The 16,351-nt window shown below is 39.7% G+C and overlaps 1 protein-coding gene across 1 annotated transcript in view; it reads left to right on the plus strand.

Annotated features, from left to right (window-relative positions):
- NUP210 (nucleoporin 210) overlaps positions 1-16,351 on the plus strand; it is an 85,893-nt gene that overhangs the window by 25,115 nt on the left and 44,427 nt on the right. Inside the window, exons 8-14 of the mRNA XM_083420569.1 lie at positions 1,963-2,033; positions 3,088-3,194; positions 3,720-3,860; positions 6,585-6,722; positions 9,033-9,188; positions 14,388-14,586; positions 15,341-15,486. Coding sequence (XP_083276695.1) covers positions 1,963-2,033; positions 3,088-3,194; positions 3,720-3,860; positions 6,585-6,722; positions 9,033-9,188; positions 14,388-14,586; positions 15,341-15,486 — 958 coding nt within the window. The remainder of the gene's footprint in view (positions 1-1,962; positions 2,034-3,087; positions 3,195-3,719; positions 3,861-6,584; positions 6,723-9,032; positions 9,189-14,387; positions 14,587-15,340; positions 15,487-16,351) is intronic.

Genomic DNA, 16,351 nt, shown 5'->3' on the forward strand with positions numbered 1-16,351 from the left:
GTGGTTAGGCAAAATCCAACATAGTGTATGGAACCATACAATCTTAAGTTGTTGCAAGTTGAGTATCACAAGTCCCTCTCTGTTTGGTGTTTGTCCGCCTTAATTGCAGTTCATCTTGTGCCAAACATAAATATAATTATAAAAGGTATTAGTTTGATTCAGGTGGAACAGGAAACCATGATTTCTCATTACAAGAGGAAGGCATGTCAAGCATCAGGCTTCTGCACTCACCCGTCCCCCTACAGCAGCTGTGAGAAGCATCTACTTACGCTTTTGCCCATACTACAGTTGCCTGCTGCATCCAGACTCCAGGAACTGTTTATTAAAACTCTCGTTAGGAAGATTATACGAGTATCAAGTCACCGGCTGCAGTAACATATAATGCTAAATCATGGTTTAGTCTACAGGCATCCCCAACCTGCAGCCCTCCAAATGTTTTGGCATACAACTCCCATGATCCCTAGCTAACAGGACCAGTGATCAGGGATGATGGGAATTGTAGTCCAAAACATCTGGAGGGTCGAAGGTTGGGGGTGCCTGGTTTAGTACTTTGTGCATGTACTGTAGTGAGCTCATTTAAAGCACACAGAATGATTGAATTGCAGAGTTGGAAGCAACCCCAAGGGTCTTCTAGTCCAACCCCCTGCAATGCAAGAATCTTTTTGCCCAACATGGGGCTCGAACCCATGACCATGACATTAAGAGTTTCGTGTTCTACCAACTGAGCTATCCCATGAACTCCCTCTTCCTTCTCCTTGTCCTGTGCAGCCAGGAGGATTTCATTGAAGATTAGTTTCATTTTTATGCAGGACAGTATATCATGTTCTATGCAGTGCTTTTTTTCTGAAAAAAATAAAATGTTTAGGGGTACTCTCATTTTGACTCAAGAAAATTGCCATTTTATAGTACAAATTGGGGAAAACAAATACAGTAAATGGACAAAAGGCCACCACTGTGGGTAGCAAAAGAACTGACGATTCACCGTGCTAGAGAAGAAAAAAAAAATTTAAATTTCTTCTCCGTCAGAGTCACAAAATGTTTAGGGGTATGCAAACCCATGCGTCCCCCCTATAAAAAGCACTGGTTCTATGAACTAGGAAACTGGTAAATTGCAAAGCAAACTAACTTCATACTACGGGTTATGAAGCTGACTTGTTTATCTAATAAGAGTTTGACCCAGGAATCTGAGTTTACCACAAGGCATGGGTAGGCAAACTAAAGCCCAGGGGCCAGATCCAGCCTGATTGCCTTCTGGATCTGGCCCACAGACAGTCTGGGAATTGCTGCGTGGATCTGCTTCTGATCGTTCAGGCTGCACCATTCCCCCCCCACACACATACACCGCAGCAGCACCTCCTCCCTCCCTCCTTCTGGCTTCTCCCCGCCTTCCTAGAGGAGGAAGGGGGCTGGGCTTTGTTGGTGCCAGCCCCTCTCCAGAGCCCTTTCACATGCTGCTCATCATTCCTCCACCACCGCCACCAGCCCCTGTCACTCACAAGACACAGGAGCCACAGTTGGCTGAGCGCCCCTCTCAAATGGCCGCCATTTAAAGCAGCCCGACTCCGGAGCCCCTTTGCACGCCGCTCATCATCCCTTGTTCATTCCCCCCCACAAAATATAGTCCGGCCCCCCACAAGGTCTGAGGGACAGTGGACCGGCCCCCTGCTGAATAGAATTGCCAACCCCTACAACACGGCAACAAAGTGAAACTAAACTCCAACTAAATATTTTTCATGGCTGCCTAGGAGGAAGAAGGATTCCTGAGCCTGATGCTTTGTTCAGGCTCACTGCAGCTCATGCATGCAGCATTAGATCACTGTGTAGTGTCATATGCAAAGATAGCCCACTGTGAGTTCTTTATGATGGCATTATTCTCCTCATTGGTTCAGTTAAAGAAGAAAATGCTTGTAACTTACTGTGCTGCTAAACTGTATCAGAATCTCTTGACCTTGACCAGTTTCCAAGCATTTCTATGAAAGGTGCTTCCAAATTACCAAATGGCACCATTTACGTTGTAGACCCTGGATACTTAGGTTAGTACTAGATGTTCAATCAAATGAATCTGTCAGTTTTGTCTTGTTAACTTTGGGGGGAAATAAATAACTTCTTTCTTCTAGCTATAATAACTTAATGTGTCCATTTATATTACAGTATGTTGATGTGTTTTTAATATAATTCATATCTGTGGGTGACTGATGGGTGGCCTTTAAATTTGAATGGCCATAATTACAGCCTACTAGTTCAAATTTTCAAATATCTCATTTTCATTAGATTTGCAAATGTGTGAATGGTTAAACATTGTGCTTATCATATGCAAAGCCATGAGCTTACATGCCTCTTATTAATCTGTGGTTCTAAGCCCTTTCTCCACTTTCCTTCAAATGTTCATTTTCTTTTTCCAAGCATTTCTCTGGGCCACAGAAAGTACTCTTGCCTATTATCTTTGCTTGAAGCTCTTATGTTTCTAGCTATAATACACACACACACACACACACACACACGAGAGAGAGAGAGAGAGAGAGAGAGAGAGAGAGATTACAGTTACAGGGAACCAGGCAGAGGGCCTTCTAGTGGCACCCGCCCTGTGGAACGCTCTCCCACCAGATGTCAAAGAGAAAAACAACTACCAGACTTTTAGAAGACGTCTGAAGGCATCCCTGCTTAGGGAAGCTTTTAATGTTTAATAGGTTATTGTATTTTAGTGCTTTGTTGGAAGCCACCCAGAGTGGCTGGGGAAACCCGGCCAGATGGGCGGGGTATGTATGTATGTATGTATGTATGTATGAATGAATGAATGAATAAATAAATAAATAAATAAATAAATAAATATTAATAGATAGTTGCAGATCAGGGAGCCCTTTGGGACTGACAAGTAAAGTAATAAATATTTACTTAATTATTTTTCTACAGTCACAGAATGTGATTGTTGCTTAATTTTTATTGTGTCAAACTCTAGTGTCCTGGCTGAATATTAGAAGCCTCTTATCAACAAAATAAGAGTATTTTATTGAGAATATGATTCTGATAACCCTTTATCAAATATGTGTTTCTGTAAAGTATGATTTTCATTGCTTTTCTACTTTGTAGGATTTTCAATTCATCCTGCTGATAGGTGGGTCTTGGAAACAGAGAGGCTCTATGAAATCACTGTTGATGTGTATGATAAATCAAGTAATAAGGTGCACTTATCGGATGTAAGTGAAATATGGGCATACATTTTCTCTTAAATGTGTTTGAATACCTGAATAAGAATACGCACAGAGAGAGTGGGCTCATAGAGGTTAATGGCGAGGGCTAACTTAGGTCTCTTAATTTCATTGAGTCTACTTGTGAGTAGAATTTAGCTGAGTAGAACAAAATTGGAAATACCATATATTGGTTTGGATCTGGAAATTTCTTGCATAGGCAGAAAAACTCTTCAACTTTCACAAGATAACTCTAAGAAATTGCTCTGATTTCCCTGTCCTGCAGCTGCTGCTGCTGCTACTTCCCATGCCCCAGCCCACAGCATTGCCAGAGATCCCCAGGATTGTGCAGAGAGGGCACAGTGAGCTATAATCAGCCGAAGGTGTTAGGAAAGCCTTGCTTTGTGAATGAAGTTCAGCTCAATCTTTCCTAGATCTATTATAGTACTTCTATGTCATATATTCATTTGTGTTTTATTCAGAGTACATCCTCTTATGTCCAAGTAATTACACTCATCCTTTTTTAAATTTCAGAATCTCAGAATTGATATTTCCTGGCCAAAAGCATACTTCAAGGTTCTTCAGTCCTCTCCAAATGGTTCATATCATCATGTGAAAGCGATAAAGGAGGGACACACCATTATAAGTGCTTCTTTAACATCTGTTGTAGATCAGGTATGTCTGTTGAAAGAGGAACATTTTGTCTTGCATTTGTTTAAAGCTGAAGCCTTGAACCTGAAAGGTATCTTAAGAGCAAATATGATATGTTGAAGTTCAACAAAGTCAAGGGGGAGTGGGAATTAACTTGTTTTAATAGAAACAGAGGACTCCTTACAACTATAAGCACATCTGTTTGAAAATAAGTTCCATTGATTCCAGTAGAATTTCATTTCAAGTAATTGTCTTCACAATCGCAAACTAACTACATATCCCTAAATAAATTAATTTGAAGCAACTCAGTTGGACATTTTCGATCACTGGGGCTTTTTTCTAAGTAGTGTATTCAAGTAGTAAAGCTTTTTCTGAACTGTACTGTTTCATGCTATAGATATGAGTTAACCTGACTCTTTTGTACATGCTTGAAGTTAGGGGCTTTCCCTCTCCTACAGGGAGCATTCAAACCTCCTAGGCTGGACAGTCTGGTAAAACCTTTACCAAACAATTAAGGGATTGTTTAAATTGGGCTTCAATAATTTCCAAAACATGAGGATAAGCTGCAAAGCTAACTTCCTATAGACTGGCCCTAATTTGCAAGTTTTGAAGCCTTTCCTGGTGTCTTTTTGATTACTGAAGACAAATGGGGTAGGAAGGAACAGTCCTTCCTACTGTTGTTATATATATAACAATTTAAAATACTCATTTTACATCCTTACTATATCAACGACTTCGCTTCTTCTCTTTCCATGGTTCATTTTACATATCATAAATCCCTGCATATTTTACAAAAACTATACCATTCAGTATTCCATTATTGCATCCATCAAAACTTGTTTACACTGTTGGATTTATCTTAATGCTGCCAGCGTTTTCAGCTGCATACAATTATTTCCCATATATTCAATAAACGTTTTCCAGTCTTTTTTAAACATATGTTCTTCTTGTTCTCTTATTCTATATGTTAAGTCTGCAGGTTGTGCATATTCTGTCAACTTAAGTTGCCATTCTTCTTTAGTTGGGACATCACTCGTTTTCCATTTGGGGGCTAACAAAAGACAGGCTGCAGTGGTAGCATACATAGATAACCTTTTCTGACACCTGGGAATATCGGTCTGAATTATCCCCAACAGAAAGGACTCTGGGGTTTTTTTTGGGGGGGAATACTTTTAATCATTTTTTTTTTCAATAGTGTTGACAATTATTTCTTAACAATCTGGCACCTGTTGGGCCTGAAGCTGCTATACAGGCAAGAGGCTTTTGCAGTTACTCCTGGAATGAGGGAGGCCTGGCAAGTTTCTTCAGTGTTCAGTGCTTCGCTAGCACCAAGGAGAGGGCAGGGCTGTGAGGTTTTCTTCATACCTAGCCAACATGGGTATCAAAAGGAAATGTTATAATAATATACGGTAATTAAATCTGCAACATTCCTATAGACCACTGGTGACTGAGTCCCTGCTATCAGTCTGGATGTGCAAAGTACCCCAAGGATATAACACCATGCCAAAGTTTTGAGTGCCCCCATAACCAACACCATTGATTCCAGAATATCTTGTTAGCAACCTCCCACAGGAAATAAAGCAATGCTTCAGTGACTAATGAGAAGTTGCTGCTCAAGGCTGCAGATCTTGGCAGCCCTGGATAGTTGCAAGCTGATTTACTTGGGATAATTGTCCAGGGAATTGTTTCTTGACTTAGAATATAATTGCCGGTATGGAGTTCAGAAAAACCCATTAATGGGAACAGATAAACAGCTTCTATTTTGAAATATACTTCTTTCTGGTTTAAAGTTTAGTGGATGTGGTCTTATCCAAGCATGGAAAGTGATGCATAGTTTAATAAGGAGACTGACTTACTTTATAATGCTGTTGTAAGGATTACAACTAGGTCACATATGTGAATTTAAAAGTGCTATTGAAGTGTTTATACTAATGTAGTAGTAGTAGTAGTAGTAGTAGTAGTAGTAGTAGTGGTGGAAAATACTAAGTGGGTTTTTTAACAATTAACTTTATTGTGAGCAACGTGTCTTTGGTTAACAATAGTAATTGTTATATACTGTAGATTAGCCATTGCTTTTTGGGGTAACTATAGAGCATATCCAACTGAGTTAGACCCAATGTATTCAATGGATGCAAGATTCATTAATTTCACTGAATCCACTCTGAATATAACTAATGTTTTGATATTGGAAACAACCTAACATTACTTGCTTGGAGTTGAAATGAAGCCCCCAGAATGTAGTAGGACCTTTGGACCAGAACCCATATCTTCAGGTTATCAATATCATACATTTCTAATCCATATATGTTGACACAAATGTGCTCTGCAGCACAAATTAGAAGGCCACTCTCTGTGTCAGCTTCTTAGCCCATGTATGTATTTTTATTACTACTATTAAAAGACACTACAGTACACCTTTCAGTAATATTCTCGGGGCAACTATAGATTAAAACAGTAAAACTGCTTAGCAAAATAGTAATCAGCACACAGCCTTGAAAAGGGGAAAATAAAGAGGTCTTTGCCTGGTGCTGAAAGTACATTAAATTGAGTGCCAGCTGAGATGGCCACCTATGTAACTTCAGCGACATGGAGAAGTGTCTCCAGTGTATGTGATGATGCAGAAGTTCATGAACATGTCAGAGATAAAATAAGCACCCCTAAGTTCCCCCCGGCATTTCATCTTTTTAAGATTCAGACAGACTTTGTCAAATAAACAAAGTTTAATTAGTGCATAATTTATTTTAATAGGATGGAGGTGTTCACACACTACCTGTTCCTGTACAGAATCAGCAAGAAGTAGACATTTATGTTCCCATTGCTCTTTCACCAAGCATTTTGACGTTTCCATGGCAGCCGAAAGCTGGAGCCTATCAGTACACAATAAAGGTAAGTGCTGAAAGCCATCTAAATGCAGAAAACAGTCCGCCTCGCTATTGGGTACTTGATGACTCTATTGTACGTTATTAACTTTTGAGGCTGCAACCCTCTTTCTATTAGAAAATGGAATTTCGTTACTCTTCTGCTGCAATTTGACACCTGCTGCTTCCAGAACTGCATTTTGTTTTATGGCACACTCTTATGATTAAGGAGCCTTCCTTTTAAAGTAGGTATGATTGCAGAACATAACCTGTGGTGGTAGAAAATAACAAATGGAAAACAAATAAAAATTCTTATGGTTTGTGGCAGGTAGGTTCCATAAGTTAGGGGCTTTTTTGACTGCCGAGAAGATAGCCAGAGCAGCACTCGCACCGACATACTTCACTTCCTCTGTTTCATCCACCATTGCAATAACACTGCTGTTGGGAGGCAAAGGCCACAGCTTTATTTATAGTAGATCTTCCAACCATGACTCTTCTTCTGCACTTTTCATGCTTTCTCAGTTTCCAGCGAATAAGGTTAACCAGAAGCATCTTTTCTTTGAACTTTCCTGGGAAAAACAAATTCTGTTACGCAAGCTTTTTTTTTGGTTTTGTTTACAGGTAACTCAGTTAAGGGTGTCAGAGCTCTTCAGATCTCTCACAAAGATTTTCGTCCTCTTTGTATAAGAAATTGTTTAACTTGAAAAGAGGCATCTATGTGAAGCATACTTTAGGAATAAATGCCAAGCTGTGTGAGTTTCTGACATGTAAAAATACAGAAGTCTTAGCTAAGCAATCTGATTGGAGAGAATGAAATTTAAGTTATGGGGCTGAATCTAGATTTTTGCTTCCGCGGGGAGGAGCATCTGTTGAACAAAGCTCTACTCAGTGGATGCTCCTGCTGGTGTGCATGTGTGGTTTGTGCTTCTGTTAATTCAACCCCCTCCCCTCCGAATGTGAGAGGCGGTGCAGTGGGGACAGAATGTATTAGAACTCAATCCAACTCCAGAAGGGTATGGGAGATGTTGTGGTGGTGATCATCCCCTATTTAGAAATGTTTGATTATTTGGGCAGTTTGGCCTGTGAAAGTGAAATTATTTCCTGGGATTTTTAAATTTGTGTTTCTGCTTAGAATAATTCAAAACAAATTATTTATGATAATTTGAGAAACTCTCCTGCATGTGCAGCCTCTCTGCATGTGGAGAATAATCTGACCAGTGGAGAAGATGAGTGGGAAGGAATTCTGCATGTGGAAGAGTGTGGGTAATTTACAGTGCCCTTTTCTTTCCTCGTTGCCAGAATTTATAACGCATATCAGACTGCTATTGACGATATTCTACTTATGGCAGTGGGTTTTTTATAGAGCTGAAACAGATGGTATACATCTCTGATATGCATAGCATACAGAGCTACCCCGTTGCTTGATCTGTGAGGTCATACATCTCTCCATAGTTTACACGCTATAAAAACAGAGTACTGTAAATGCATCTTCTTGTTCAAGCCACAAACACAAAATGAAGATAAATGTGTGAAGATTTACCTAGCAGTTTTGATTTTAGGAAAGGACTTAGGGCTGATGACATGCATTTTACAGCTACTGAGTCCTTTGAAAGACTAAGGGTGTTGCAGGCCAAAATATTCAGACCTTTGTAAGAAGCATAGTGAAAACTGGCGCTCTTCATTGTTGTCAGCGGCTGACTTCTGATGAATTTCGGAAGCAATGTATATACACAGCTAACCTCCCCTTAAGACTAAAAATAAAGACATGATGACAGCAAGAAATCAATTTTCTGTGCCCCCTTTTGCCATTAATACTTTTCAGAAATTCCCATTGGTAGAAAAACACTTTCAGCAGTACACAGGTTAGCTGCACTGAGACTTGAAATCATTCAGTTGGCTGTCTCTGGCTTTCAGTAAAACGGAATTAATCGGAGTTCTTAAGAACGCAACAATGCTATATGCTGGGCCTCTTGTGTGCTGACTTGTGAAATGATATGCTGACTACTGGCACTATTAATCACTGAGGTATCTCTCGGTATCAAAAATTTTGCCGGCGATAGAGAACCAGAGGGAGAGAGGTGTCTGTGGCCATTATAACTATGAATGAAACATCTTTGTGTAAGGAAATAAGAGATTAAAATGCAGCAGAGTGTGGATCCCTGATGTTTCTTGTTTAGCGGAAGAGTGTTTCTCTCCATGAATGTCTGGCTAGCAGTTCTAGGCTAGGCTATTCTAATCTATTTGAGTAATTTGCAGAATGGGTAACTTAGAGGTATATATGAGAACAAGTAATAAAATGAATATATTTATTTTTTATGTTTCTTCATTTACTGTCTAGGCTCATGGTGGAAGTGGTAATTTTTCTTGGTCCTCATCTAACCAAAACGTTGCTACAGTAACAGTCAAGGGAGTAATGACCACTGGAAATGAAATTGGTGTCAGTATTATACGTGCCAGTGACGTTCAGAATTCATTGCATTATGGGGAAATGAAGGCAAGTAATACTTATTTTGCTTTTCCTTCCAAGAAGGGTCTTATCAGAATCTGCAGAGAAGGCACACTGTGCTATCAGTCATGAAGCAGAAGAGTTCATGTCTCTTTCTGTACCTAGGGAATTCTACTTGTGGGGTTTCAGAGCAGACAGGAAATGTTGAACATCCTTTCGCATCTCTCACAAGAGGGTTTCCCTAGATGAATTATTTATGTTTGTTAAATACTGCAGAAGCAGCTTTTCATACATATGGAGTACGAGACAAGTGGGGAAAACAGGATAAAATGCACAGGGTGACTGAGGCATGCCCCCTCTTACTACTGGCTAATTTTCTTATTTTTAAAGAAAACTCTAGCACTTGGAGATTTAGGGAAGCTAAACAGGAAAAAAGGTTTCCTTTTACAACAAAATTGGTAAAAGAAAAGATGTGCCAGGAGGTAGAATCATTTCAAGAAATTGTTAACTAATATTTATATAACAATTGAGTGGATGCTACAGATTTCCAAACAAGATGGTAAATACATACCATATTTTAATTCCTTAAACTACTTGCAGAAGTTTTGCAGCTGAGGTCTTAATCCTTGAGTCCTGAGACAAGGTGGTACTTTGTCAGTCTTATATAAATCTCATTCCTGAGGCTCTTCTACTAGTATAGCAGACCAGGGGAGCACCACACCCCTCCTAATGGGTTTGGAATTATTCCTCTCTCTTTCCAGAAGATCTGTTTCCTTCTTGCTGAAATGAGACCAAAGGAGAGTGTTTCCTCACAACTCCACTTCTCCTTTTTCAAATTCAGCTTCCCAGTTCTCACTTCTCTGTATACTCTTAAAAGACAGTTGTCACTATCTTTTAAGTTCAGAGACTTCTTTCTCTGGCTACAGATACTTTCCTCAGGGTGCATTTTACACAAAGCTATTCTCCTATCCAGCTGAACACCAACTCCCAGCTGCTTTTCTTTTTCTCTCACAAAGTGCTGTCTCCCCTCCCCTCTGGATAGCTGTACCTGCTGCCAACTCTGCAAGCTACACCACTCTGGGGAAATTTCACAGCACTGCATCACTAAATTCTGGTCTCCATGAGCTTTCCGTCACAATGACCAACATTTTAATTTTGGTTCCTTTTTAAATTGCTAAAGGTGAATAATGCTGTGCTTTATCCATTGTCATCTGGCTAAATGCTAACACCCTACAGATGTAGAGAACCACAGAAAGATTTGAAGACATGTGTTAAAACCTCCACTTCCTACAAACCTTGTAGAAAGGTTGCATTGGTAGAATTCAGGTTCCAAGACACAAAAATGACTTACCTGAAATAGTCTTTAGCCAGAAAAGGAAGAAGGAGGCTTCTAAATAAGTTTTCCAAATTATCTGTTCTCCTCCCAAAGTGAAATTGCAGACATTTAAAACTCCTGGAGAGACAATTTTCAGCTACAATTATATATAATGACTGATCCATAGTTCATGCAGATATCTGCACACTCACCTGTCAAACAGATGGTTAACCACACTTCTCACCTGTTGTGATTCTGGATTTAATTTCCCCTATTCCTCCTAGTTTTTCAAATAGATGATTGGCACCATCAGAGCTTACCATATTTAACAACTGTAAAGAGGTGCACGTGCAAACCTAATCTAGTATGAATAGGAATACATGCAGAGCCAGGTGCTGAATGTGTTGTATGTCTGGGAGGGGTAAATCTGAGTGATTGTGGACCCAGGCTAATAAGCAGACAGGAACTAATTAGCAGGTACCAGGCCAATTGTTTCAGTCACCAGAGAGAGAGAAACCAGAGAGAGAGAAAACTTTATACAGTATGAAGTTCCTAAAATTCTCATTCAAAAAGAGAGTAAGAAATGCCTGCCCCACCCTACAGAAAACTGAGCACCACAGTAGAGGCTAACTTAACCACCAGTAGCCTGGGTTAATCATGTCTTGGTCTGGTGCCCCCAAACTGACGGTGCCAGACACATATCCCTGCGGAGAGCATTCCGCAGATGGAGAGCCCCACTGAAAAAGCCAGTTGTTTTGTAGCCACCTTCCAGACCTCCCTAGGAAGACACACATGGAGAAGGTCCTCTGATGAAGATCTCTGAGTCTGGGCTGGTTCATGTGTGGTGTTCCTTGAGGCATCTTACCCACGTAAGATTTCATAGGTGAAACCAGCACTTTGAATTGAGCTCAGAAACTAAACAGTAGCCAGTGCTATTGGGCCAGAATTGGTGTAATATGTTCAGACCTTCTGGTCCCAGTCCGTAATCTCACAGCTGAATTCTGTACTAGCTGTAGTTTCTGAACTGGCTTCAAAGACATCCCCACATACACAATTGCACTGTCTCTAATAGCACAAGCAAAGCCTGAGTTCTAAGATCAGCCAGGTATTATATGTGCCCAGCCTGACTCTCTAGAGCCTGTGTACTTAAGAATATAGAGATACGTTTTCATTTGGACTACTGTGCTTATGTCAGATAGATGGTACCACCTGGACCAGTTATAATGCAACAACTAATAGAGAGGAATCTGGTTAAAGAGCCACTGCCTGCTATTTTAATCAAGAGCTATTGGAATCCTGCCAAGTTCACATTGCATGTTTGTTTTCTAAAAGCCCTTTTGCTAGGGTGCATTTTCCAGGAACATAGTGACTGTTCCAGAGTGAAAAGCCATTTACTAGACAGTCACTCTTGGCAGGAAAGTAATATGTGTTGCAGGAAATATATTTCTAAGCAAGTTTTGTTCAATAGAACTGTTCTGGAAGTTGCATCTGCAGTGCCTCTGGTATATGTAACCGCTTGTTTTCAATCTGTTTTAAGCAGTCAGAGACCTTTCAAAAATAATTTAAATTGACATTAAACATAGCAGTTTAAATATTAAGTTGCAGTGTTATCCTGCTTGCTAACCTACTACTAAAGTTAGATGGAGGTTTGTTATGCACTGTGTGTATGCACCACACAATATCTCTGTCCCCAAAATGTCATTTTCCAGGAAATGATAGCTGCCTACATGAGGCTCAGAAATGAGATGTTTAGTTAAACCTTTATTTTGAGATTCATGATTCAAAGCGCAGAGCAATATGAGTGCACTTCATCTCATTTGAACTTGCAAGAACGAGCATTAAATGAAACAAGTGCCTTCAGTTTAACATTTTAACTGTCTCTGCTCAAGCTTTGCATCTTGTGTTTGAAGCAAACATCTGCCTGCTGACCTTGCTTATCAGGTTATGCAAGTAGTCTATAGCTTTCATGAGGATTACATTTTTAACACCATCCCATATGGTCCACAATTTAACCTGAAGCATTAGACAGGTGGCTTAAAAAGTTAGACACACTGAATAAAAGCTTTGATCAAGCAGTTGTTATGAAATGTTGCTATCCATCTGTGATGATTTCTTGATGATAGCAAGGAATAAAATATAAACTTGGAATTTAAGCATCTGCTTCTCCCCACTTTTGAGATAGCATTTCCATGTGTATGTTATAGAAAATATGTGACAGAAGTGAGCTGTCAATAAACACAACAGTCACAGGCGTACTAAGCACGCGCCAAACCTGCTGTGCATTCACTCTGACTCAGTGTGATTTGCCACAGTCCTGTTTATATTTACATGTCTGTAAGCTCTGTTTATTGAAATGGACAGAGCCTGTTGTAATAACATGTGGACTATTAATGCAACACAGGCATACAAAGGAGAATAGAAGAGGCTCTCTGACCACCTCCTAAGTCCGTGCACAGATAAAATATAAGAAGTAGCATCTCTTTCTGAGTTCCCTTCTTTCCAAGTCATATTGAAGAAGGAGTAATGTCACCCCCCACAATCTAATACCTAAAGGTCCACTCCCAGGGGACATTCAATTTAGTCAACCTGTTTTGGCTTGGAGAGAAAAGCTTCACCTGCTACAAGGTCCTATGCTTCCCTGGGATTCCCTAGGCTTCTGATACACATTTTGAGAGCCATGGTATTGGATGCCCTTTCGGAAGAGAGAGGACTCCTTGAAGAAGTGAGGGGAATCAGAGTAATACAGTGACTGCAATGTTTATAGGTGCTAAATTCCTGTTCTACTATTATGCATTGACATCTGCACATTCACATTTGGACAAGATGATGTTTAAATTAGATGTTCAAATGCATTTCAGTTTATTATTGTTATCTCCACAAAAGGATCTCAGCTTATCTTTTACCAGTAGCGTTATCACTATCCCTTGTCCAATTCCTGAGCATTGAGCCAGAGATGAAGAAATTGAAATGAGTGGAAATTCCCCTTTTGGATGACAGGAATTCAGCTTGGTCACTTTCATTGTCATCATGTTCAAAAGAATAAGCCCCAAAGATTTAAATCTCCTTAGGAACAGTAGGCACTCAACAAAGGTTATATTAGCAAAGACATTGAGGTGTTTGGCCATATGGTCAATACATAGATTTTAAATTTTGAGAAAATATCAAACCTAGAGGTTCTTAAAGCTCATTGTGGTGAAACACCCACAATTGCAGAAATCTAGAGCATGACAACTCTAACAACAATGAATCTAGTCCTTAACTCAGATATAGCACCAAGTGCATTAGGGGAGAAAGGAAAGGTGGAATCAAGATCCTAAGGGGCTCTTTGCTTGCATTTAGATTTTCTAAGAAGAAACTACTGCCTCTGTTATTCTTGAATGAGGAATTAGATAAGTGTAGGTCCATTAGACATATATTATTGAACCTGAAAGGACTAAAGTGTACGGTAATTTATGGGAAGTTAACAAAGAATGTCATGTCTTCCCTAGCAATTCCATTGCCTTCTAAAGTCAGTTGCCACCATGCCTCCTTAATACATAAACAAAACCATATTGATGGGCTTTGCCCATGTCTGCCTTTGGATCTCTCCCTAGGTCTCACTTTTTTGACTGTGTGTGGGCATAAGGCATAAAGGGTGTAAGCTGTGTAATTGGGGGGAGGGGGCGGAGAGAGAGAGAGATCTCTAAGAGTCTCAGGAGCTCTGCAAGGTATTTGTGTCATGCTTTGTTCTGATTATAACAAAGTTATCTGTCTGCAAGTCATGTGTTTCAAATTAGAAGTTGGAAATTTTTGAGGTTAAAAGTGAAACTTTCAGATAGTTAAAAGTGGCTAAAAATAAGCAACTTCCTCTTGGCATTTAAAATTTTCCAGTTGAGGTTTTGTTCATTATCTCCATTCTGGCTGCTGTGTCTTACCTCATTATTGTCTCCTAGGTGTACGTGACAGAACCTAGTGGCATGGAGTTCACGCCATGTCGAGTTGAAGCACGTGTGGGTGAAATCCTGGAGCTGCCTCTGAAGATTAATGGCCTAATGAATGAAGAAACCAGTCAGATGGTCACCCTGAGTGACTGTTCACATTTTGATTTAGTTGTCGAGGTTGAGAACCATGGTGTATTCATTCCACTTCAAGGTGGCTTAAAAAGAATTACTTCGTTTCAGTTTTTAAGATAGAGGAACAAATATGTAATCCACTTACTGGCATGCTAGGATTCTTTTATCAATAGCAAATGCTTATGAACAACTAAGAGGTGTTATATAGATCAGGGGTTGAGAGCTTATTGCTTTCCCAGTTGTTACAATTCCCATCATTCCTCACCATTGGCTATGCTGTAAGGGGATGATGGGAGTTGGAAGTCAGCAACAGGTTCCCAGTCCACTTTTGTTTTGTTTCATCCAGTTGTAATAATAGTAAAAGTTTGTAAAAAACAACAACAACACAACTGGTTACGTAATAGGGATTGGTTGTACAGGTGGCGCCCATTTTAGGCTTGTCCAACTGGCATGCGATCACCAACGCATGGGTCCTTTTAGACCCAGAAGAAGGCAGAACAGGGGTGGGGGTGGGTCATGCTTGTACGTTCTCTGTCAATGCGCACTGGGGCAAAAATTGGAACTCCTGCGCAAAATGGTCACCGACCTTTCCTTCTCCCACCCTCCACCCCAAGACTTTCACAGTGCTAACAATACTGTTCTGATCTGCTGACTTTTCACTTCACTATTTGTATTACTTTGTATGTGTTCTTGTTCTTGTAAACTGCCCTGAAAAATATTTAGATTATTCAGGGTGGTTTACTTATAAAAACAACATGAATAAATTTGATTTTAAATTTACTTAAGTAATATACACATTGCACATTTTTACTCTCCTTTGATTTCCTTAACAGGAAGACTAAAGCCAACTTCTGACTACTGCAGTGGGGTCAGGGTAAAAGCTGAAGCCCAAGGATATACAGCACTTGTTGTTAGTTACACCCATGAACATATCCACCTCAGTGCCAGTATTACAATAGCTGCCCATCTGCCACTAAAAGTAAGCCTTTAGTTCCCCCTTTTTCTTAGTATTCGTAGCTTTTGATTCTTCAGTAAATACTTACTTGCAATACTGAGTGATTTGAGTGAAGTGTTATAGGATACAAGGGATTTCTATCAAAATCAAATAGCTTCATTCCCGTATGCTTGGATCTCTGATCCTTTCTACCTTGAATGATCCTTATAAACTGTTTACGGGTTTCAGGAACTACAAAACGTCCAACCACTTGTGGACATGTACCCTTGAGATGATAAGCCTGTTTCATTAATGATCCAGTGATAGCTAGATTGACTTAATCTAGAACTTTTTAGTATGTCTCAGTGGTCCAGAGCACTAGCTGTCACTTGCTTAAATATATATCACAATAGTTTTAAAAGCAGATTTTTTTGGGGGGGGGGGAGAGACACAATGGGGAAAAGAAGATTCAGAAAAGTCACTTGCATGGAGAAATTCCATATTTGTAATGAGCTACAACTTTAGGGGGGGGGGATTAAACCAGCACTATGCTCTGAAATATTATGCTTGTAAGCAAAGATAGTGAGGTAATACAGGTTTTGTTCCAATATTCCATTGGTTTCTAATGTCGCTTCATATTCAGACAGCACCCCAAAACAACTTCAAGCTATGCTTAAATCATATGATAAAAGATTCCTAAACTTGGTAGAAAGTAGTTCAGCATGAGAGATTATTTGATTTAGTTAGGTTAGGTTTATTTATACTTAGAGTTGCTGTTTTAATTTTTATAGTAATTTTGGATACAGTTTGGAGGCTTCAATATTTCAAGAATTCCAAGCAGAGTATATAAATCTCATAGGTTAAACAATGCGAGACAACAATATGATGTGCTATTATTATATTATTTTCA

This window comes from Podarcis tiliguerta, assembly GCF_965153285.1.
Source record: "Podarcis tiliguerta genome assembly, chromosome: 2".
Classification (NCBI taxonomy): Eukaryota; Metazoa; Chordata; class Lepidosauria; order Squamata; family Lacertidae; genus Podarcis; species Podarcis tiliguerta.